At 49.3% G+C, this 26,033-nt stretch overlaps 1 protein-coding gene across 1 annotated transcript in view; it reads right to left on the bottom strand.

Moving 5' to 3' along the window:
* The window catches only part of LOC147697254 (pyruvate dehydrogenase E1 component subunit alpha, somatic form, mitochondrial-like), a 369,725-nt gene that overhangs the window by 202,714 nt on the left and 140,978 nt on the right, over positions 1–26,033 (bottom strand). The window contains exon 2 of the mRNA XM_086933319.1: positions 9,552–9,678. Coding sequence (XP_086789445.1) covers positions 9,552–9,678 — 127 coding nt within the window. The remainder of the gene's footprint in view (positions 1–9,551; positions 9,679–26,033) is intronic.

A 26,033-nucleotide genomic window follows, 5' to 3' on the forward strand; every position in this document is an offset into this window, starting at 1 on the left:
TGGAGTCAAGTTAGCCTGGCTGATGAAGAGCGATAACTCCAAACCGTCCAAGGATGCTTGTTTCCTGTCCAGGGAGGGCGTGGCCTGGCAGTTAGAGCAGGACTGTTCCCATGGGGAACAGGGTCAAGACTGATTTACACATGCCTGGGTCTAAACTGTAATGGCATGGTGTGCAAAAAATGCTGGATTTAGTCCCAGATCTCTGTAGTAGGGGTGAATGTATGACATTGTACAGCTTTTTCTTGTTTCACATGAATGGATGTAGCTGAAAGTTAGACTTTGTGAATTTCTCCCAGACAGTCACACAATAGTGGAATTAGGTGTGCCTTAATGGACCATTAACTGGCAGGATGGGGTGGCGGAGCAGAGCAAAGCCCCACTTGTAAATAGATAGGTTGTGTCTCCTCACAATAGGTCTAACAACTGTGTATTGTCAACGCAGCCAGCTTGGAGCTAGGGCAGAGGGGTCAAGAACTCCAAGAACTTCAAAGTACCTTTCCAGGAACATCTCCCACCTTCCAGGAGAAGGGGACACATGCATAAATATAGGACCTTTAGACCCACTCTTTAGTTCACTACTTGACTTGTGGTAATACTTTCAGAGGACTGCCTGCTGCTGTGACCTGCTGTGCACTCTCCCAGACTGCTGCTATACCTGGAAGGACTGCTTTGCTGCCTGCCTGTCTTGAACTCTCAGAGGTCAGCCATACTGTTGAGCCCTCCACTCAGGGCTAACAGAAGTGACTCCAAGGCTAGTTTGCTGGCCCCTGTTTAGAGCCACAGGAACATAATAGGCTCCCACCATCTTGAACCTGCACATGAACCTGGACCCAGCCTGAGTTAGTCTTGACCCCCAAGAGGTCTTCATCCCCTCCTGGACCCTTGGTTGTGGTGCTAAAGGTACCCATATGCAAAAGACGCACAATTGATGGACGGAATTCGGGACAAATCAAAACAGTCACCCCAGTGAAGAGATCTGAGTTAAATCCATCATTGTTTTGCTCACAATGCCACCCCCATTTAGACCTGGCTGTATGCAAATCAGTCTTGACCCTGGGCCTCATGGGAACAGTCCAACCCGAACTAGTAAGCCAGGTCCTCTCTGGACCGGAAACATGCATCCTAGGACCGGTTTCGGGGTTTCACCCCCCATCAGCCAGGATAGCTTGAATCCAGTGCCACAGAGAGCCCGGCATCCACGTCTGGGCATACCCGGCTCACTTAGGGTGAGGAAGCAAAAGACACACAATGGATAGGCATTTTCCAAAACTGAGGACTCTGGGTGCTCTGAAAACTAGGAGAAGAGCAGAACCAACCCCTCCCCTATCTGCCTGAGGTGCATCGCTGGTCGGATTAACTTTGCAGCTTCTCCTGCTGTGTTCTTCCCCACAGGAGCAAATCCTTTTTAACAGGCCTTAGCCAAATGGTATCCAACTTTGTGGAACTGTCTTCGGGTACATCCTTCTGCTTCATCCAGCTGGAGATTTTTGACTGCAGCTAAGTTTGAAGGTAAAAATCTTTATTGAGGCATCGACCCAAGGCCATCCAACAACAAAGTTCCCTCCTCAGACACTCCTACAGCCTTACACCAATTAACTTCCCCCTCCTCAGACTTTTTTTCAAGAATTTTTCTCAGTCCGAAAGTAAGTGCTGACCGGGCCCAATCTACTCCTTAAATCCGAACCGCACTCCATCACGGTTGGCCTTAACGTTTGACTTTGACCTGGTCTAGTGCGACCAGATGTCTGCGGTTGGCGCTTTAATCTTTTAGGGGCAAGATTTCACTAAAAACTTTAAAAATGCAAAACTCTTGTTCTACTGATTGAATTTTTGTTGTTTTGGTGTCAAATAATTTATTAAAATGTACTTTATTTTTCTGAATTAATTTGGGATTTTTCTTGTGTTGTGTTTTCACGTTATTACTGTTTGTGTGCTGCATAAATGCTTTTTTTTAATCTTTATTTTCCAGTTTATAATGCAAACATAACATTGTTTCAGTTCCAACTTCATGCCAATGAATATTAAAAGATGCCACAGACATAAGGTAACTACTACACGCCACGTAATCTTTTGGTAATGTGTACAATTTGAGCCCACAAAAAATACCTGTACATCGTCCCTTGCTTCCCACAGAGCAGGTTCCAAAACCTCAATCCACGCACCCAGCAGTACCCTAACGTTATGTACAGTTCTTATTCATAACATCACAAAGTAAATGACCAATTTGAGTATAAGGATGCAATGTGATCAGCTAATACCGGCTGGTTCCAGGCCAGCTTCCAACTGTGCGTCAGATGCACCCTGCGCCATTGCTGTGAATTGCTTCAGTGGGCCCCAGATGGCACGTGGACGGGATGTGCTGGGCAATGAGGAGGTGTACAAATCATAGTTCAAATTACAGTACTCAATGCTCTTCATCTAATCTTTACTCGTCGGCGCCACCCTCCTTCCCCATTTTAGCGCTATTTGCCTTTTCGCCAAGAGCAGCCCAACAGCGACAAACTTTCGGACTGCTTTCAGGACATTTTTCACTTATCCCATTAGGCCCACTTCAGGGATTGGGGATAATATTAAGCCTGTCATTTTCCCAAACAAATGATGTATGTCAGTCCAGTAGGAGCTAATTTTGCTGCAGGTCCATGTGAGGTGGGCAAAGTCTGCCTGCGGAGATTTACATTTTAGGCAGCAGTGGGATCTGTCGGGGACCAGTCCATGGGACATAGCAGGAGTGATGTAGATTCGGCACAGAAATATAAAATGGATGAGTTTGTGGCGACTATTTAATAATATTTCCTTAGTTTGCAAACCGCATTCAGCCCATTGATCATCGGTGATAGGGTGACCTAAATCCGACTCCCATGCGGCCCGGACTTTAGCATCTCGCACCGGGACCAGCTCCATGCAGGATCTATATAGTTTAGAAATCAAATGTTCCCCAGTGCCACTGTCTAGGATGATGGTTAAGGGGTGGAACGGGTCAGGTTCTACCGAGTAATTTGGGAGTTTGGCCTTAACCGCAGCACCCAGTCGTGCAAGTATAAACTTGTCCATAAAGGAAGCTCCCGCAAATTTGTCTGCGTCAGAGATAGAGAAGACCTGGGCCTCTATATAACAATGCCCAACAGAAGTCATATCGAACCTTGAAAGAGTGTGTTGCACTGCTGCATAAATGCTTTACACATTGTCTCTCCATTGAGACTGGCTTCTTTTTTATGCCAAGTTACTCAGGGATTGTGGCTGTTGCTTGACCAGGGCTCACACTCCAGTCAAGCAACAACCCAATTTCTTACATTGGTGGCAACAATGGGATCAGGACTAGTGATTTGTGTTACACAAAAATCCAAGCTAAATCATTTGGCAACAGAGTTGACCTCATTTTTGTTGGTTGACTGGGGTCTGAGCCCTCGTCTAGCAGCAGTCACACTCCCATGCCGGATGAACCACAAAAAGTCACTAAATTAACCTGTGCTTAACGCTAGGTAGTTTGGCACAAAAAGGAGTCAGGCTTAACTTAAATACTTTGCACATTGCCTCTATTTGCAACACACAAACAGTAATAAAGTGAAAATACCACACAAGTAGAATTTCAAACTAATTTAGAAAACTAGAGTAAATGTAGTGAATTAATTGACACCAAAATGATAAAAATCCCATCAGTGAACCAGAGTTATGAATTTATAAAGTTTTTAGTCTTAAACTACAATGGCTAAAAAGGATATATGGTTACGCGGGACTGAGTCAAAGTCGCAAGTTCAGGCCAACCATGATTGAGTACAGGTCGGCCACAGTCATCGGGTTAGTCCCGCTGAAAGTTAACCTCGCAAATCAATGCTAAGAGTCCCATTTGCAATAAAGAGGGGCTTATGAGGATCAGGGAAAGCATCCTAAGCATAGTACGTCGCTAAATCTGCGTATGTTTTTTAGAGTGGCGGCAGACAGTGTGAGAGCGTGGCCTAGAGCGGGCTGCCTTGTATTAGATCTAGTAAAGGCATTGGATTGTCTCGAATAGAGCTATCTAGCGGCAGTGCTCTCGAGATATGAGTGAGGTCCCGGGTTTCTACAGATGGTTTGCCTCTTGTACAAGAACCCCACAGTTCGGGTGAGGTTAGGGCCATACATATCTGACACTATACCAATATGCAGGGGCACCAGGCAGGGGTGCCTGCTATCGCCTCTCCTATTTGCTCTAGCACTAGAGCCTCTGGCGGCGGTGCTACATGCAACACTAGGGGATGGAATACCCCTGGGTGACTCGGTGCACCAAGTGTCGCTATATGCAGATGATCTCCTAATATATGTGAGGGACATAGAGAACATACAAATACAGCTGGCGGACATACAGCGTGACTTCGCTGCTATCTCGGGGCTAAGCATAAATGCTGGCAAGTCCTGCATTTATGCCTTTGGGGAGGGAGGTAGAGATCCGGGATACACATTAAACAATGTCAGGGTACAATGGAGAGAGGACACATTCCGCTATCTAGGCATACAGATATACCGTCAGTCGGCAGATCTATTTGACGGCAACCTAGGAAGGGCCGTAGCGGTAATTAAATCGCAGGTGGGCTTCTGGAGTACGCTCCCACTGACGCTCACTGGCAGAGTGGCACTATCCAAGATGATGATCCTTCCCCGACTCCTGTACTACTTCACTAATCTCCCTCTATATATTCCGGCGTCCTTCTTCGCCACATTTACTAGAGTGCTTAGGGATTTCCTTTGGGGGAACGCCAGGCATAAGATGACGCTGGAGATATTGTACCAGCCGACCGACCAGGGGGGTCTCGCAGCGCCCTGCTTGGAGCATTACTACTTGGCCGCACAGCTGCAGTAGATCTCCCATTGGCTTGCAGATACTGTGTCCATGCTGCCCCCTGCTCTCTGAAACAAATAACCAGGCTTTTCCACCCAGCCAATAAAGCCGCTACACCTACACCACTCCTCCTGGCGGTGGCATATAAGTGCTACCACCGCAGCCTCTACCTCACCAGAGCGCACACTCCCTATGCGCCAGCAATACCACTGGAGGGATCCCCTAATGGTCCCAGAGCACTCAAAGGTATCAAGCTCAGGGACTGGCATACAGCTGACGTGCAGACACTGGGGCATCTGTATCGAGCTGGCACTATTATACCATTTGAATCCCTGGATGTGGGGTTGTCTCCAGGACAATTCCTACGGCATAGATCATTGGTTGCGACACTGACTGCTAAACGGGGGGAAATGACCATGGTACCGAGCCAACATCTTACCATACAGTACCTCCATGTTATGGGGCGGGGTCGGCATTTGGTCTGCTGGTTTGCGGCGTAACTCCAAACACATGCAGCGATTAGTTTGGATTACACTCCGCCGCAAATGGGAGGCAGATCTGGGGCGCCAAATGGAGGGTAGGGAATGGGAAAAAGTGTTGAAGAGCCCAGTTTGCATACCCAGAAATGTGCGTTTCAGACAAATACAATTATTTATAGTCTACAGAGCATATCTCACACCGTAGATAATTAAAAAATACTTTCACCGAGTAGATGCAGTGTGCCCCAGCTACTCAGAACCAGGTGCGGGATTGATACATATGCTCTGGGACTGTCCCGGGCTACATACCTATTGGCGTGCGGTCAGCGAGCGGTTGCGCGCATGCACAGGGCGCGATATCCCCTTTGAATGGCCTGCTTACCTCCTGCACCATTTTTGTAGATCCCCGGCCACAAAAGTCACATCTAGGTTCCTTGACCTGGGCTTGGTGGTTGCTAAGAGCCTTCTCACCAAGCGATGGAAAGCGCACGATCCACCACACATATGGGCATGGCGATACTCGCTCTTAGCTTGGGCCAAAGCAGAAGAGCTGGCTATAATACGGGAGGAAACATTGGGACTGAGGAGGGAGCCCATAGCTGCCCAGTGGGAGGGATTGCTTCGGGCCCTGCGACAGGCAGGGATGGCTAGCCAGGGGGGACAGTCCGTGGAAGGCAGTTGCGAACATACAGCGAGGGGCGGGCAACCTACCACCACTAATAGCAACACCAGGTGCCTGCATGTTTCCCGCTTCACGCCCAGGTTATGCATAGCCACAGCTAATAAAGGGGGGCGTCTGTCAAGTTGATGCCATGAGGTGGGATGTCGGGGGCGGGGGTGGGGGCATGGGAAGAGATGATTGCACGGACATCGGTTAATGCTGCCAAGGTTACTTTAGTTGTGAATGTTTGAACACAACATCTGTTCAATTGTATCTGTTGTAAAATTGGGAAGAGCTCTGTAACACACACTAATGGGACCATGCAATTTCTGTACTGCACCTTTTGTCCTCCGAAAAGTGGACTGACTGGGAGGGCTAACCTCGACTTCACACCTACGAGGTGTAGTAATGTGTATCCTGTTTAGCACTCCAGTTGACTGATATATTTATAACATGAACAGACGGAGTACTGTACAGACGGCTCTTAATGTGACACGTTGCCTCTTATCAAAATGTAATGCCAAGTAAAATGAAAATAAAAACAGATTTGAACAAAAAAAAATTAGGATCAGGGAAAGCATCATGGGCGACTGCCCCAGAAACTTGAATAGGAGGCCAGGTATCGCGATCGGGCGTTGCTGGAGCGATCGATGTTGTAGAGTGAAGAGGTGGCTGCCAGAGTTTTGCATTGAATGGCAGTGCAAAGAGTCCAAAACTTCAATACAGTTCTCTGGGGCCACACCAAGTGTCCAGGACCAAAGGGACACCACTTGGGGGCCAGAAATTTTCTTCAGCCAGGTCCAGGTGCTGGCGCAGGATATTGGGGAGCGTTTTATGTCCCAGAGGCTTGGATAAGGAGGCCAGCAGACTAGCCCTTGGAGTCGCTCTGGTTGTCCTAGTGTCAAGATGATATTGCAGGTCCAGTGCTTCTTCCCCAGGCAAAAGGGCAGCAGGGCAGAAAGGCAGCAATTCAGCAAGGCAGGAACAGGTCAAATGTCCAGCAGAGTAGCAGTCCTTTCAGCATCACAGCAGTCCTTCCTGGTAGAGTATCCACAGGTCCAGACATTTAATGAAGAGTTGGTGGCTGAGGTCCCCTTTTTATACCCTTGTGCCCTCCTTCTTGAAGGTGGGAGAAGCTTTTAGACAGTAGCTTTGAAGTGATGGAATTTTCCCCTGCCCTGGCTTCAAGCTGGCATCAGTGACAACATGGAGGTGATATGTCCTGTGTGTGAGGGCAGAGCTCTCCCAATTCAATTGCATCTGGGTTGTGCTGAGCTCCGCCCCTCATCTTGCCAGTAGATGGCCCATTAAGACAGACCTCATCTCTCTCTTGGGTGACTGTCTGGGAGGAATTCACAAAGTCTAACTGTCAGTTACACCGAGTCATATGACCTAAGACAGGCTTCAGGCACGAAAGGGGTAAGGGCAGAATAATACCAACTTTCTAAAAGTGGTATTTTCAAAATTGTAATCAAAACCTGGCTTTACCATTAGATAGGGTTTTTCATTACAATTTGAAGACACCAATCATGATAAAGCTACCTTCTCCCAATTGGAAATTGCTGCTTATTAAATGTAATAAGGAATCCCCAATGTATCCTTTGGGAGGGATAGGATAGGCCTCACTGTAATAAAAAAGAAATGTAGGAGTTTTTCACACCCAGGACATATAAAACGTACAAGAACTTGTCCAACCTTTTAATTACACAGCACCCTGCCATATTGGGTTACCTAGGTCAGGTGACTTAAATGTAGCAAAATGCAAATTTAGGGCTTGGCAAGGGGGACTTAGGCCAAGTCAACATGGCATTTTAAAAGTGTTTCCAGGCTGCAGTGAAAGGTCTGAGACGTTTGAGGATGCTACTAAGGTGGGTGACATAATAAGTGCTGCAGGCCCACTGGTAGAATTTCATTTATTAGCCCTGGGTATTTGATAGACCACTGTACAAGGGACTTATAAGTAAATTAAATATGCCAAACAGGTGTAAACCAATTCTACCATGTTTAAAGGCAAGAACAAAAGCACTTTAGCACGGGTTAGCAGTGGTAAAATGCACAGAGGTCTAAGGGGAACAAAAATGAATTTAACAAAAAAGTGTAGTGGAGAGGCAAGACATTTGGGGATGACCCTGTAGGAAGGGCCAAGTCTAACAGACTGCATGCCAGTCCAACGTTGTTTTGCACACCATGCCACCTCAGTTTTGACCCATCCGTATGCAAATCAGTCTTGACCTAGCTCCAGCTAGAGCTACTAGACAGAGTCCTCCCTGAGCCTGAACACAAGCAATCCAGGACTGGTTTCATTCTTATTAGGGCTCATCAGTCGGGTATAGCTTAGTTAGCTTAACTTAGCTTAGTTCCAATGGCACAGTGTGCACAGGACCCACATCTATGGATATCGATCCCGTCCCACTTAGCGTGTTTCACTGAAGAATACAAAAAAGTGATGCATGGAATGCTCGCACTGAAGTGTACAAAAAAGTGATGAATAAAATGCTTGCCTTCCACCAACCACTTTTTTTGTACACTTCACTGCAAGGCTCTAAGTGGGATGGTTATGCCCATAGCTGGGTCCCATACACACTGTGCCATTGGAGAGCATTCCATCCATCAGGTTTTACATACCATTCCATCCATCACTGTTTTGTATACTTCATTGCGATCTTTATAATGTATGCATAGTCTTGTGTGACCCGAAAACAGCATCTCTCACTATCACAACCTCTTGTAAACAAGGGTGGTTTACCATCAACCAATGCGACCATTCAACATTCCAACTAGATCTTTGTCACCTGGATCCTAGATGCTGCTGATATCTGCTTAGAAACAGAAAGGCACATGGGGATGCGGTTCACTGTAGCCCAGAAGACTCCAAAAAGGCACTACTCACTCACAAAGCCATTTTCACATAAGAAGAGTTCACCATCAATCAATGAGAGCACAGAACACCTGTAAGACACAGACTGGCACATGTGGCATAGTGTTGTCTTTCTATCATGTTTGAAGTTGTCACTTCTACAAACAGCTTTAACTACCAATGACACCTTCAAGGCTCTCAATACACTTTGATCTTAGATGCTTAAAACCTTCCACTACTTACGTTTCTTATTCTTTCTGTGGCCCATCAACAGCATTCTTTCAAAACCCACTCTTACTGTCTTTTTTGTTTCAGTCTATTATACCAGACATGTAGCGTTGTGAAGCCTCTCTTCGACATTCTATCAATATATATGTAACTAAAATCATACTCAAATACAATTTCTGCCGAAAACAAAAAAAGAGGCACTTACTAAAAATGTAACTACCATGCAATGCTATCATTATATATGTCATCTAAAACATAGCTCACATACAATTTCTGCTCAAAACAAAAAAAGAGGCACTTAACTACCATGTACTACAATGTAAGTACCATGCAATTCTCTCTGCAGGCAGGCCTGTTGGCACAGAGCTTTGCGTTGCTTGGTCTCCCATGTCGTAAAAAAGCACTTGATTTAGAACAGATGGCACAATAATGCAGCTTTAACCCGAAGAGTAAACTTATACACATATTTTCACATTCATTCATTTTGTTCTCTCCCCTTTTTTTGGCACAAACCTGTAAGCTCAGCTAGGATCTCCTTAACGGGCACTCCACGAGTGTAGGTATACGCGTGACACCGGTAGGAGGTTATCAAATGGTCTGTGGGTTTGATTGCAGCCTCAATTCCAACAGAGCATGCTTCCTGTATGGAACACAATAACATTTTGAAAGAACCTGTAACACTTCAATGCAAAATCACTAAGTCAAATAACATGCATGTCCAGGAGCCACCATGAGTTGTTACCAATGTAGATTGCATGTGTTAAACCAGAAAAAGTCAATGTCTGAAGCCAGCCCTTTTGCCTTTTCGTGCAACACTGTGTTGTGCATAAATGACACAGAGACTACAAATTAGTTAATCTTCTTTATTAAGCATATGCAGGAGAAAAGGACAACCCGCCTTTACTAGCAGTGCAATCAGCTGTAACTGACCAACTCCTTTTACAACATAGCGTTCCCTTGTTCCAATCAGAACAACAATGCGCTGGCACTCGTACTTACCGTGCACAGTGTGTAGATCAAAAATAAACTTAAGGAGGTGTGGTCTCGCTACACATGGAATGAGACGCACGCTGTGAGAGCCTCGGGCCGCCGCCACTAAAATTAGCGATCTTTAGCCTTACCTTCACACTGAAAGTGGCCCTGGATGGAGGACTGTGACTGCAGAGTGGTTGGCACTCCCCTTCCTGGGCTTGCAAAGTGCTCAGGGGTGAAGATCTCGGCGATCCGCGAGAAGAGGCCTGGGGAAGATCGGTGAGCCCGCCATTTTGGTCACCCGGGCCCAGCGCGGCACCTGCCCCTCTTTGTGAGGCCTGGGGACATTGGGTGTTCTTCGGCGTACCGGGAGTGCCTACACAAGCTCCAGCAGTTGCCCGGCACAGTGGGATAATCTGCTGCCCTGCAGCCGACCTGACTTGAGCTCTCCGGCAAGGAAGAGAGGTGTCCGCCATTTAGGCACCCGGAGCCTGCTCGGCCGAGCGTGCCCTGCCTCTGAGGACTGGAGGTGCCCGAGGTTTGCTGCGACTCCCCGGTGGTTTACGGGGGGTTAAAAGATGGATCCGCTCCTGCGGGACTCGCAGCTGCCCCACACTGAGTCCGAGAGGAATCGGGCAGAAAGACGTGAGAGGTCAGAGAGCGAACAAACAACGCGGCCACCATTTTTGCTGCCTGGACGCGCGCTACAGCTCCAGTCTCCCCCTTGAAGGTCGGCGGGACTTGGAGACCTTCTGAGACCCCTGGGGGGCTCGGGTAGAGCCTGAGGGCACACTGGCTCATTGGCGGTTCTTCAGGGGACTCTGCGGGAGACACCCGATTGGCTGCCTGGGCTGTGGAAAGCGGCGATCTGGAAGGTGAGGAGAGGCGTTGGATGGTGTGCTCGGAACCTTGGGGCCTGGACGCTGTGTGGTTGTGCACTCCCCGCTTCTGCTGACTTGAGGCCCCGGAGGACTGCTGCGACTCCCTGGGGGACATTTTCAGAGCACCGGCGGACCGGCTGCCGTGAGGGGCTTGGCTGCTCCCCTCTTGGGGAAGGGAGGACCTGGGAGCGGGGAGATTGAGGCCCTGCCGCGGGCGAGGTGCCCACCATCGATGCTGCTCGGGCCCCATACTGTGGTGTCTGGCCCTACCGCAACAGCCATTTTGGAGTCTACCCTCTCCGCACTTCACCCCCAACGCTGTGTTCCAGGGAGGTCGGAGGCACTTAGAGACATACTGCGACCCCTGGGGGCCTTTGCAACACTGGACGGAGAGCGGATGCTGTAGGGGCCCAGACCACCTCTACCCTGATTGCCTCATGGGCGCCCATCGCCCGTGCTGTCTGAACTGCTGAGAGCTGTGGAGAGAGGAGGGAGCCCACCATTTTGCGGCCGGAGTGCGGCTGCAATCTCTCCCGGACATCGGTGACTGGCTGGAGGCTGCGGGGCCCCGGAGAACGGGTCCTGCGCAGGTGAGGAGGTGGGGGTTGCCCTCGCCACCACGGGGGGTACAATACTGCGTTCTGAGCGGCCTGACTTTCCTGCACTCCCGCTGTTACCCTTGGTTTAGAGCTGTGCCCCAGCGGTGGCACTCCTGCCCCTCTGCGCGAGTTGGGCCCTGCTGCTGGGGAGTCCGGCCATCGAGACCTCTGCCCTTAGCTGCCTCATACGGTCCCCGCTGGGGCTGGACGTCCCCACCCGTGCTCCTGAATTGTGCTGGTGCACAGGGGAGGGGCCGTAACACCACAGCCAACGCTCTCTTTTCCTAACCTTTGAGGGGCCTGGGGTTAGAGGGCCAGTCACTGGAACAAATGCCACTCCTGATCCCTGTGGTTACTTGGGGCATATCACTCTGTTGCTGCTGCTGCCCTAGCTCCTACACAGCTACACTACAAATGCTGGCCCCATGTCAATTTAAGGCGCTGATCTGTAACCTGGTGGCCCTGCGATCTGCTTAAAGTTTTGCTTCTGCTGAGTGGGGCTGCTTCTCCCTAGTGGCCTTTTGGACAGTGATCTTGTCACAAGGCCGCCGAACTCCTGCACCGTTGATGGCCGCCTGTCCCCCGGAGCACATCCATGCCCCAGGGTCCTTGGGAACGACGCCACTTGCTGATGCCCTATTGGGCTTGATCCTTGCTTTTCTTGCATGCTGGCTGGCACCTGGGTATTGAGACTGGGCGTGCAGCTATAATCCTACGGCGGCAGTTCCTAACAGGGTGGTGCTTCCCGTGAGGGCCAAGGTGTCATGACATCACTTCTACGCGACTTTGACTCGGTCATGGTTCGGGAAGGACCACTCAGCAACCCCCAAGGAGGCTGCCAGCACAACTGCAGGAGACAATGCCGGGGTCAGCTCCCGCCTTGGCTGAGATGACAGCAACTGGGTACCCTTCCGAGCCAGTCACACAAGCATTCATGACGCTCTTTATGAAGGAACTCAAATCTGAAATCGGGTCCCTATGCAATGAGGTTCAAGCCTGTGTCAAAGACCTCCAAAAGGATGTGGGGGAGCTGGGAGACCGAGTAGATGACTTGAAAGAACCCTGGACACTCGCACGGAGGACAAGGAGCACTTATGGCAGCAGCTGGCCACCTTAGAGGAACAGCACGTCGAGCTACAAATTAAACAGGAACATTTGAAAAATAGGGGGTGCCGTAACAACATACGCATAAGGGGGTTCCCGGTTGGCGCATGAAAGGTGCAGATATAATGACATTTGTGGTGGATCTGCTTCGTGACATCAGGGGAGATGACGAGGCCCCATCGCCTGCCTTGGACCCTGCACATAGAGTGACTGGACCTGTGGGGAGGCCTGGCCTAGTCCCTGACATTCTGACTTGGGTCCATTTCTTCACCGAGAACGAAGGTATTCTCAAGGCAGCTTGAGATCCGGCTTAATGGGACGCCTATCCAGCTGTATCAAGACCTAGCCCCCACGACACTTCGATGCCGTAGAGACTTTAGACCCATCACTGATAAGCTCCCGGAGCTTAACATCTGCTACCAATGGGGGCATACTTTCACTCTCATATTACAGTGAGACTCCAAGCGGTGAGTGCTGAGATCATACAGAGAAGCGGCCCAACTACTTCAGATCCCTGACTCCCCCTGGCTAGCCCATCTCGTGCACCTGCGAAGGCCCAAGTCCCACTAAAGCCACAATGGAACCTGGTGCGTCATCCTTGACATCCCTCCTCCAGGGAACGCAGCAGATGCTCCCAAGAGAAGCAGGACATAATCCAACATATCAAATCCCTAGAAGGGGGCAAATTGCCTGGCAAACGGCTGCTAATAAGTAACTGAACTCTGTAATCACTGACCACCTTGAAGGATATACTATTCGCCCTGCGAGTGTCTCCCCCCATCATTGATTGTCCAGCTCTCTGGAGACCTCTCTGTCATGCCCTGCCCAACCACTTCCAAGGGTCTGATCTAAGCCGGGACCTCAGTAGACTGACATGTGCCTTGCCAACCATCCCTCTGACAAAATCTGCAGTCAACCAGCCCCGGGAAAGCAGGTTGTGCCCCTGCGTCTCTGCCTTCCGCTAGGCGCAGTACCTCCCACAGGCTCACGAGCTTCTGACACCGAGTATCTCCCGGCAGTCTGTGTTGATGCATTGCTTTCCTGTTGCTTGTCTCGGGGAGGCCCCCTGACTTTGTCATGATTGACTTTAGCTGGGACCGCAGTGGACCATGAGCGCCGTGTCGGACGGTCCTCCGCAAACGAACGCCACACAGGTTGCCCCGACGGAGACTCATCACTTACAGGCTTGCAGGTGGCCGCATCTAATCGAATTGCTCTGTCTCCAGTCATCAGGCTACACGACTCCCCTACACCTACAATCAGGCTTCAACCCACCAATGAATCACTGCAGCGTCCCCTTTCTGCTTTTCTTGCTTTCCTCCAGAAGGTGCTTTATTGGACATCTGATGTACGCCATGTTGGTGGCGGCCTGGGGCTGCGTCCCAGACTTCTTGATCTACTTTGCAGTGTGATGACCGACCCCCACTCCTATTCCTGGGAGAGTGACATCTCTAGGACAGCCTGTGCCGGAGTGCCTGGCTACTCCCTTGACTGGATTAGGATACTGTTGGCCATTACAGTTTCTTCATTGTTTTCCTTTTATCTATCCTTCCCTCCTCCTCCCTCTCCCTACCCATCCCCTTGGTGGGGGGGACCCCTGACCACTAGGGGGGTCCGCCAGGGATCAACTAGATCTAGGGAACGTTTGCTTGACACATCAACACTACCCGACAGTAGCTGACTATGACCTCTGTACCCTGTTTGAAGGTCCTTTCCCTCAATGTGAAAGGGCTTAATTCCCCCAATAAACGCCACCAAATATGGCGCTACTTATTGTTGCAGAACCCAGACATCATTTTCCTACAAGAGCCCCACCTCCTCAGGCGTGATGTCAAGCTCATGTCACACACAAGCTTTCTACACCAGTTTTGTTCCTCAGCAGTCACCAAGACAGAGGGCGTTGCCATTCTCTGTAGGGCGGGCATACCACAGTGTGATACTACAGTAGTCTGGGACTCTGAGGGCAGATTTCTTAAAGTGGAGGTCAGGAGGGGGCATCGCACACTCACTCTCGGCAATGTGTACGCACCAAACCAGGGCCAAGACACTTTTTTTGTGCGGGATTCTCCGTGAGCAGGTAGGGCTGGTGAATACGGACCTCATAGTGGGGGAGGCTTAAACTTGGTTTGGGATGCGGAGCTGGATCGCAGCGGGTGTGCCTTTGGGTGCGATGTTGGCGGCAACGAAAAAATCTCTCACTGCTTTGAACCTTATAGATGTCTGTCGTTATCACTCGCCTGATAGTCACGGTTACTACTCTCATGCACACCGCTCTTACTCTCACATTGATTTCCTCTTCGTGTCCCACTCCCTGGTTGGGGACACCCTTTCTGCCGACATCTCAGATATATCAATCTCCGACCATGCGCACGTGGAACTACTCCTCCACGAACGCTTTACACACCCCAAGCGGCCTACGAGATGGCGGTTTCCGCCCGATATTCTTAGGGACCCAGTAGATAGGGAAAAAATCCAATCAGTCATCATATCTTATCTTACTTTGAAACTAATGACCTCCCTGAAACGCCTCTTCCTGTTTTGTGGGACTCGTTTAAAGCCATGGTAAGAGGTGTCCTTACGTCTCTTGACATTGCGAGGGCGCGAGATGCTCACCTGTATGAGGCTAAACTTGCGCTTGAAATCAAAACTTTGGAGAAATTGGATCAGGAATGGCCCCTAGTGAGTCACAAGCGACGCCTGGCGGTCCTCAGAGGTCAGCTTAGGGCTTACAGAACAAATAAGGCGGAACGCGCCTAGCTTGCGCTATGTCAGTGCTACTATGAAGGTGGGGAAAGAGTAGGAACGGTCTTGACACGTCGCCTGCGAGCGAGGGCAGCTAAAGCTCAGATTGCGAAACTAAAGTTAGGAGATGGATCATGGGCCTCCAAGGAAGCTGATAAGCTTCAACCGTTTTAAGACTACTATGCATCACTTTACGCTTGAGATTTGCCTGCCCCAGATCTGATATCCGCCGCTTTGGACGCTTGCGATTGGGATTCTTTGGGAGATGACCACTCCAAGCTTCTAGAGGAACCAATCACTCTGGAGGAGCTAGCCGGTGCCCTCAAGGACCTTCCACTGGGTAAACCGCCGGGCCCTGATGGGCTTCCAGTCCTGTTCTACCAGACGTACTTGCCGCATCTCCAAACGTACCTGCTGTGCCTTTGTAACTCTTTCTCAGACACTGTCAGACCGTCCCCTGATATGGCGATGGAGGAAATAGCCCTCATTCCGAAGCCTGGGAAAGATCACACACTCTATTCTTCTTTTCGCCCCATTGCGTTGTTAAATACAGATCTTAAATTATACACTAAAATTCTGGCTAAACGGCTTGGCGTGCACTTACCCAACCTCGTCGGACCAGATCAAGTAAGCTTTATCCAACAACGCCAAGGAGCAGATAACGTGCTGTGAGTGGCGCACCTTGTAGGGAAGGCGTGCCATTGGGGGATTCCGGCCTGCCTACTCTCGCTAGACGCCAAAAAGGCGTTTGACCAGGTGGACTGGGGGTTCCTTCGCTCTGTCTTGCAAAAAGCAGGTCTAGGGCCGCGCATGATAGCACGCATCATGGCCCCTTACAGTTCTCCCCTCACTAGGGTGCGTGTTAATGGCCAACTTACGCAGCCCATCTCTATTCTCAGGGCAGGGCTGCCCCTTGTCGCCCCTATTGTTTGCCCTGGTAGTGGAGCCACTTGCTATTATGGTGCGCGCGTCATCTAACATCCGTGGCATTGCACTTATGGGTATTGAGCATAAAAATGCCCTCTTTGCGGATGATCTACTCCTTACCCTGGCTGATCCTCTGCACTCGTTTTCAGCAGTACATACTTTGCTCCAGCTCTATGAGCAAGCTCCGGGGCTTAAAATTAACCACACAAAATCTTGGGCCCTTAACCTCACGACTCCGGTTGATGAGATTGCGACCCTGCAAACTCTCGTCCCCTATCAATGGGCTACCAGTTCTGTACGCTACCTCAGCCTTAATTTAACGCCAGATCTAGCTACCTGGACCCAAGCCAATTGGCAAGAATATAAAAACTCAGTCATCACTGATCTGCGGGTGTGGAAAGCTCTGCCACTCTCTTGGTTTGAACGCCTCAATACGGTCAAAATGTCTATCTTGCCGAAAATCCTTTACCTGTTCCAAACGCTGCCGACGCCCACCCCAGAGCATCAGATTCAGGGGCTGCAACGCAAGCTCACTGATTTATATGGGGGAGGGGGGGAACCACGATTCTCTAGGAAAATTTTAATGCTCCCGAGCTATAAGGGGGGACTCGCCTGCCCTAATCTGCTGGAGTACTATTGGATGTCCCACCTTCATTTTATACCGGAATGGACGCGTGGGAAAGTGAGAAAGTGTGGTTCCACATGGACAGAGCGGTCACTTGTCGCACTCTCTGGGATCATGCGTGGTTGACCCGGGAAGCACGTCATTGCAGCGCATACATGGCAGTACCTACTAAAACGGTGCTCGAGGTTTGGGATAGAGTGGCGGTCCATAGAGGCCTCAATACCTTCTCCGCATACTCCAATCGCTCGCAACCCGCAGTTCCCTCCTGCATATCGCCTGCCCTACTTTGCGAACTGGACAGATAAGGACTGGAGAACGATCCGCGACTTATTCATTGGGGAAGACCTTAAAACGTTTGCCTAATGTAAAGTAGAATTTCATCTTACTGAGAAGGATAGGTTCCAATATATTCAACTTCGGCATCGGTTACAGGGGTCTTCTCTATCGCAGGTGGCTACGCGACCTTTTACGCCGTTTGAACGCCTAGCGTGCACCTTTAGCTCCTCCAAGGGATTAATATCTTGTATATACCAGATCCTCCAACACTCGCACCGATTGGACCTCCATCTATACCAACGGCAGTGTCAATCCGCATCGGATGCTGACATCACTCCTTCCCGGTGGGCACGCCTTTGGCGTGACTTTCCAAAAACTTTCCATGGCATCCCCCAGCAGGAATCCGCTTACAAGGTGATGACTCAGTGGTACTATACTCCATCTCAACTTCAAAAGATGTTTCCCAATGCATCTTCCCTGTGTTGGCGCTGTACACAAGCGGTCAGGGATTTCTTTCACATTTGGTGGACATGCCCTCTCCTTACTACGTACTGGAAAGAAGTCCTTAGCCATATAAAGCAGGTGTTAGGATACCCGTTACCTGAGAGTCCGCTCATTCTCATTCTGGGTCTTAAGCCAGTAAACCTGCGAGCAATGACCCACCGAGATCGGCACCTCAGTTTCCACATGCTGGGAGCTGAAAGGCAGACTGTCGCATTATATTGGAAGAAACCAGAAACGCCTTCCATTAATGTATGGTTCACTCGCTTGTGGCACACGGAGGCAATGGAGCTACTCACGACGTGCCTCCAGCTGCGGGAAACCAAATTCGCGAAGCTGTGGAAGCTGCTGGTGGATCACTTGGGACGCCTGGAAAATGCTAGATTGCAACCGCCAAGACTTCGAGCCCTACAGCTCTTTGACGATGCAGTACTCCCCACTGACCCGGAGGGTTTTTGAAACCCCACGGGCTAGTCACGTCCCACAATGCCCCAAGGTATGCCTCAAAACTTAGACACCTCCCTTCATGGTGCGCTGGTCAATGCTGTCACCCTTGACTCCCCTTCCCACGGGCTCTCAGAGATAATGTTGGCTATTGCTAGAGTAGTGGTCCCCAATGGTGTGAACAGACTTGGACGATATGTCATTGCACTCCTCACCCCCCCCCCCCGCCACTCCATGTCCCACCTTCCCCATTTTCCACATCCTTCTCTTTGTCTATGCATCCTGGTTACATCCTTATTTTCCCTTTTTTTCTTTTCTTTTTTTCTCTTTTCTGTCCTTCCTATATCTTTTAGTCGTAATTTTCAGCGTATGGATACACTACAGCATGGTACCCCATTCTAGGCATGTCAATTAAAAAAAGAGTGCTAAACTGCTAGATGGTGTTTTTGCCCTGTTGCATCATGCCACCACTACTCGACAATTGAGGCTCTATGGTGCCAGTCATAGATGCAAGTGCAGCTGCTGCAGTTGTATACCACTGGTACCATAAGACATGAAAATGCAAGGTGGGGACACCGGATAGCTTAGGCCTGCCACGTTAACACTGATGGGGACAGTAAGGGGCCCATGAGCTCTTGATATCATTTTTCTCTTTGTGATGCATTGAAATGTCTGCACGGTATTGCAATGATTGTCCTGATATATGTACGCTTTCTGCTCTTCCTTATGAATATCAATAAAAAACGTTTTGAAACAAAAAATAAACATAAGTAAACATAACATATCTTCTCCCTTATACAAATATAAACAAAGAATATGACCAATACTTAACCCTTTAAGTGCTGCCGTCGGCCAACGGTCGTCACGAGCACTACCTTGCCAGTGCTGCGCACGACCGTTGGCCGATGGGTCAGCATTCGTTATTCGAACGTTCAGCACTGGGCGCTGAACGTTCGACGCTCGGAAGGTGTTAAAGACATTACAAAATACATTATAACAGAAAGTTCACAAACTGCACAAACTCTGAAAAATAAACAGATGAATAAACTCACAAAGGATTCAGAAACTTCTTATTTATTTTTTAAGCCACATAGTCATTAAAGTATGCTGGGTGTTTAAATTCCCTCTTAGATCTAATATTAGATCGCCTATCTTCATCACCTTCCACACTCACTTTCTCACTCACTTTATTAGTTCTTTCTTCACTTACCACATTTTCGCTCACTCCAGAAGCTCTTTCTACACCCTCACTTCTTCTCCTGTCATTTAACACCAAACAATCAACCAACCAACTATAACCATATCTTTCCATCCTTCCCACATTTCAAATCTTCCCACTTCCCTTACATCTCACAATTCTACTAATGTTCCACACTCGTTCATCACTAACTCTACAGGGATTCCGGAACACTTCTTCAATTTCTAATGGGTCAGAAAACTTGCTCTAACCCTTCTTCACTCTCCTTGGCAATGTAACATGTACAGCATCTCCCTTCGTCACAGCCACTTCATTGTTGCCTTTCTTCCTGTCAGTATAATCCTCTTACATCCCCTGCGCTTTAACAATATGCTCTCCCATAATGCCAGGAGGCCATTGTTGTAGCCTAGATTTAACCATCTATCCTTGGTTGCCCTTCATAAAAGGTATTCTCCCTCTCATTCTGGTATATGAGCTATACCCATTAACAGAGGGTGTGATACGATACAGCCACTCTGTCTTTTTATACAGGCCATCCAATTCAATCCTTTGCCTTTTGCCAATTTCAAAGTCCCCTTAATTACACAATTGAACCTCTCTGCTTCGCCATTTCCATTTGGACTATAGACTGAAGTGAATTTGTGCTCAATCCCATTACGAGACAGGAAACTTTCCATCATCTCATTCCTAAACTGGACTCCATTGTCTGTGATAACTTTCTTTGGTAGACCCTATCTCTGAAATATGACATTTTAAAAAAAAATATATTTTTTATTCGATTTTTCAACAAAACCTCATTTAAGACCAATATCAATGAGTCACAGTGGCTTGGGAAACATCAATGGCCACGAAACAGTAATCCGGATACGTTCCTCACTTCCAATATAGGAACAGTAATACAAATTGTTGTACCATACATCAATATACATGTTCAAAACATGGGATATGCAGCTGGGGCATGGTTCAACATGGATTCATTTCCAGAAAGGCCTTCTGCAACAATTAAGCATTCAATAAAAAAAAGCAAACTCCTCCCATCCTCCCTCCCAAACCAACCCTGTCCCCAGCGTGTCCCGTGCTACAGCACTGTAACAAAAACTAAAAAGTCTGTGCGACTCATGGGTCAGCTATGTATAACAGTAGTGTATTAAAATCAGTGAAGATCAGCATTACCCCGGTCAAGAACACTAAGCAATTGATCAACATACACAGAACTCTAAGGTGAAACCATCGGTGAACCCGCTGTCGAGTTGCCACCCAAATCCATCCCGGTGTCTGCATTGAAACCATTAGCGCTTCCCAGGCCCTCGTAGCCTCCATGGATTTATCTCCCTGTGTTCGCCTAGCTAACTGAAATCTAAGTGTGATTTCGCTCATGGCCCATTTAATCAATTCCAGCTTCCATTTCAGTACACTGGGACTCCGTGCAGCGTTCCAATGCACTGTGACATCCCTCTTGGCCAGCAATATTCCCAAATCCAGAAATGTACTTGTTACCCTCGTTTTGGGCATGTGGGGTAACCAGTGAAGTAAGCAAGTGCCCACATCAGGTGTAATCTGTTGTTCTGTGACTACGCATAGCAGCGCTACCATGTCCTCCCAATAGGTCCCTAATTGCGGACGGTCCCACATCATATGCTTAAACTCTGCCCCTTCTAAGTTACAACGTTGGCACTTCGCAGTGTCTGTGTTAAAATATTTATTAATCCTGACGGGAGTGAGATAAGCTCTAAGTAGTATAAAGAAGTGGACTAGTTGGAAACGGGCGTTTCTAGTGCTTTTCCATGCCCTCTTAACAATCTGGGCCCATGGTTTCTCAGGATTCTCCTTACCCAGGTCCGATTCCCACTTCCGTTCCAGTTCCCTCAATGGCAGCAGTCCCTCCCCAGGCATACGCCTATATAGGCACGTAACTTCCTTAAAGGTTCCTGCCGCCTTTACCACATACTGGCATGCCATGGACGTCTGTGGCTCTGATAACCCTTCCCACCAACGGCGCTGTATGGCCGAGACGAGGCCCGAATGAAGCAAAAAATGTCCACGAGGGAGACCATACCTATCTTGCAAGGTCTGAAATGGGACGGGACACCATCTTCATACAAGTCCCCCTGCATCTGTAGCCCCATAGTCTCCCAGTTAGTCAGTGCAGATCAATCCACCCCGTGTGGGAGAACCGTATACATTGCCAGAGGTATCTCCGGGGCATCTGGCCGGTCAATCATGGCCATGCGCTGGCTCCGGTTCAGACACAATTTCAGCGTCCGAGCCTCTCCAGAGAGTGTCCCTAGTCTCAATGGCTGTTGGAGAATAATAGAAGAAATTACTGATCTCGGGATCCCAGTAGTATCCCGATCATCCGGGCCCCGAAATTCCAACGCCACTGCTTGGGTCAGCCACTGGAGCTGAGCTGCCAAGTAATATGTCTCAAAATCAGGGACTGCTAACCCATCGTCAATTTTCGGGCGCGACACTGTTTTAAATGCAATCCTCCTCTTGCCAGACGCCCAAATAAAACCCACAATCAAAGACTGAATCTGTTTAAATAACGACCCTAGGACCCAGATTGGGAGTGTCCTAAAATAATACAGGAACCGAGGGAGCGCCACCATTTTCGAAAGCGCCACTCTGCCAGTTACCGAAAGGGGGAGCGTGCCCCAAAATGCCATGTTGCCCCAGAGATTTCGAATAGCCCTGCCGACGTTACCCTCCAGCATATCAGCAGGCGTATGATAAATGTTAGTACCAAGATAGGTCAAGCATCGATATTTCCATTTAATCCCTTTAGGATGGGACGGACCGCCGCTCGCCGATATCACCGGGAAGAGACACTTCTTTACCCAATTTACTCCGAGGCCTGTAAGCCTCCCAAAATCTCAAAGCAGATCCCTCGCCCCCTCAAACGCTTCTGTCGTATCAGCCAGGATCATAAGTAGGTCAGCTGCATAGAGTGATATATACTGCTCAACCGCAAACACTTCGAGACGGGCATACCTCCGACCCAATCTAGCCTGCGCTGCCAATGGCTCTATGGCCAACGCAAAAAGCAAGGGGGAGAGCGGGCACCCCTGTCGGGTCCCGCGACCCACTTTTCAGGAGGAGGGGATCAGATCCCCCATCTGCACCCAGGCCGTAGCTGTTTTATACAATATTTCCGTCCATGTCACAAAGGCGTCTCCAAGTCCAAACCTACGCATAACGTGAAACAGGTATGCCAACTCCAAGCTATCAAACGCCTTCTCGATGTCAACTGTTAAAATGGCAGCGGATTCTGGGGAGTAAGTATCCGCCTCCATGATACGGAGGAAGCGCCTGACATTAATGGCAGTGTTCCGGGTTGGAATAAAGCCCGCCTGGTCTCGATGAACCAGGTGCACCATATGAGGAAGCAGACGCAATGCAAGTATGCTACTCAATATTTTATAATCTGTCATAAGCATAGACATGGGACGACATGCCGCTTTGTCATTGGGAGGCTTTTCAGGTTTCAATAACGGAATAATGACAGCTTCGCTCGTAGAGGACGGCAATATTCCTGCTTTTTTATCCTCATTAAAAACAGACATTAATTTAGGGGCTAATAGATCAATGTAAGTGGAATAAAATTCTACTGGTAGTCCGTCCGTGCCCGGAGTTTTACTATGGGCCATGCGCTTGATTGCGCTCTGGATTTCCCCCAGCCTTATTCCCTGCCCTGATAGGTCTGCCTGTGTCTTATCTAGTTGCAGTAACCCCGCGTCTGTTAAGAATTCCCCTATAGCGTCCCCATCTATTCTTATCTTACTCCTATATAACCCCGCATAATATCCCAAAAACTAGTTGTTAATCCCCTGTTGGGTGTAAACCGGGTCTCCAGATGGACCCTCCAGTTCCAGTATAATCATTCCTCGATGGGCAGGATTAGCTAGCCAGCCCAGCATCGTGCCTGCCTTATCGCTTTCCACGTGCGCGTGTGCCAAATATTTCTTGTAATCAAAGCAGCGCAATCTCTCGACTTGTACCGCTACTGCCTCCTTAGCGTCGGATACCTCAGTTTGTTCCTCAGGGTTCTCAGGCGGGATCTCTCTGCCACTCGCAAGCGCTGTTCCGCTGAGTCTACGTCCTGTAGCAGTGTCTTCCGTACGCCCACCATTTTAGCTATGCAGAGCCCCCGTACTACTACCTTAAAAGCATCCCATTCTACTGCTGTCGACAAAGCCATACCCTGGTTTTTTTAAATAAAATACTGAGTGATTCCTGCCTCAATCTCTGCACAAAAGACTTGGTCCTCTAGGGCTACTGGGCGCAGCCTCCAAGTTAGGATCACCGAGCATTCCTGCGACCAGTAGAGGCACAACAGCAAAGGATTATGATCTGACAATGTCCTAGCAAGGTATTTGCTGTGGTCAACCATGGCATGCAAGTCCGGGGAACATAAAAATGCATCTAAGCGCACATGGAGCTCATGCAGCGCTGAGAAGAAAGAGTAATCAAGGTCTCCCGGGTGCTGCACCCGCCAAGTATCCACCAACCCCCATCTAGTTTGCCAGTCTTGCCTGGCCTTGGAAATCCTAATATTGGGCACCTCGGGAAGCGGGGGATGAGAGCGATCCAAGTGTATGTCAGATATGGAATTAAAATCTCCCCCTATAATCATGGGGCCCGTCAGATAGGGGGCCAGTTTCCCGGACATATGATTAAAAAAGGCCGGCTGCTGAGTGTTTGGTGCATATATACTGCTCAACACTACCTCTCTCTCATTAAGGCGACCCGCAACCACCACAAATCTCCCCTCTGGGTCCATCAATTGTTGTGTAGGTTGAAAAGGGACCCCTGCTCTAACCCAAATCAGTGTCCCCCGTGCAAAAGCCAAATAAGTCCTACAATAGACCTGCCCTCTCCATCTGCGTTGCAGGGCGGATCCTTCAGTGCGAGTGATATGTGTTTATTGGAGGAAAGCAATTTGGACCCCTCTTAGTACCAAATAGGTATGTACTTTATGGCAGCGCATCATCGTGTGCATCTCTCTAACATTCCAGGAAATGCACTTCAATTCAAGTAAGCCCACCATGGTGCAATCGTAGACTTAGTATCACATACCTTTTCCAAATAGACACACCGGGAGCCCCATCTACCCCAAAACAAACCCACAAACCTCACCAACACCCCCAACCACCCAGAACAGGCACTAAAACGCTAGTTCCCATCCATACTAAAATCTAACTATATCCTCTAGTAGCTACAGAGGATCAAACAATAGGGAGGGCGGCCTTGAACCAAGGAGAGCGGATCAGCAGAACGGGCCTCATGTTTCACCATACCCCAATCATCAAGCGAGCCTCCCAGCTTGGGGCTCACAACTCTGAGAGAGCTGTTGCACCCTGCCACCCAAGCAATGTTATATCCCTGCAAATAATGCTTTACCTTCTGATCAGCTGTAGAACTAATGCCAAGAAAGCGGATGAAAAGGAGGGTCATTCACCCACCAATATGGACAGAAATAGAGGGCTACAGTAAGGAACACATTCAAGCTATCTCATCAGCTGTCCCTCGCATCACATGTGGCATTGCAACACTGTCCGTTCCAGTCCCGTCAGTGTCTGTACCCAGCGATCCTTTCTCCGATTCCTTGTCCACTACCGATGGAGACAAACGTTCCTGGAACTGTTCCAATACTGCTTGCAAAGCAGCCATTTTCTCCATCTCCGTCTGAGACGCTGATGGTCCCCTCACCCCAGTGCGGGACCGCCTCACTAGCTTTGATCTACGTGGCTGTTTCTTCAACTGTTGATTTCCCACAGTGCCCCGCCTCTCCAGTTCCAGCCCGATAAGATTCCAGCCAGTCCCATGCCGCCTCCGGGTTCTCACAGAAATGCGTCTTCTCATCCAGAACTATTCTCAGGCGCGCAGGAAACATCAACGAGTACTGTAGGCCCTCCTCACGTAGCGCCCTCTTCACCACTGAGAAAGAGGCCCGGCGGCGCTGTACTTCAAGCATATAGCCTGGAAACAATGACACCTTGCCATTATCCACCCTGTAGGGGCCTGAAGAGCGAGCTTTTTGCAGTGAAAGATCCCTGTCTTTATGATGAAGCAGTCGAGCCACCACAGGTCTAGGAGGCCTGCCCGGTGCTAGCGGGCGAGCAGGAACTCTATGAGCTCTTTCCAGGGTGTAAAATTGGGTCAGACCCTCTGGTGCCACCTCAGTCCGCAGCCAGTCTTCTAGGTACCCAATCATGTCAGCTCCTTCCACACCTTCCGGCAAACCTACCACCCTTATGTTGTTTCTGCGGTTGCAGCCTTCCGCATCTTCAGCCCTCTGCTCCAAGGTCTGGAGCCTATGAGTCTGGGCCACCAGCGCCTTTTGGGCCGGTTCTAGGGTCTCCAGAGTCCCCTGCGTTTGCTTTACACAGTCAGCCAGCTTGGAATGTTCCGCTCTAAGAGACCCCAGCCCTGCCGCCACATTTGCAATATCTTGGTGAAGGGCATCCCTTGTGTCCGTAATGGCCTTCAAGATTTGGTCCACCTGTTGCTGGATCATGGCCTCGGGTTGCCGTTCAGGGGAACCTTGCTTCCCACTATCCAACAGCAAGTCATCAGGCTCCAGAGGAACTCCTCCCTGCTTTCCTCATGGTTTCCTCATGATCTCGGGACCACAGCGAGTCAAGTCAGTCCTCACTCCCACTCAGGACAGTCCCACATCTCCAATATAGCCGGCAGTGCCATCCAGGGGGTTCCTGACGAACTCTG

This window comes from Lissotriton vulgaris, chromosome 8 (genome assembly GCF_964263255.1).
Source record: "Lissotriton vulgaris chromosome 8, aLisVul1.2, whole genome shotgun sequence".
Classification (NCBI taxonomy): Eukaryota; Metazoa; Chordata; class Amphibia; order Caudata; family Salamandridae; genus Lissotriton; species Lissotriton vulgaris.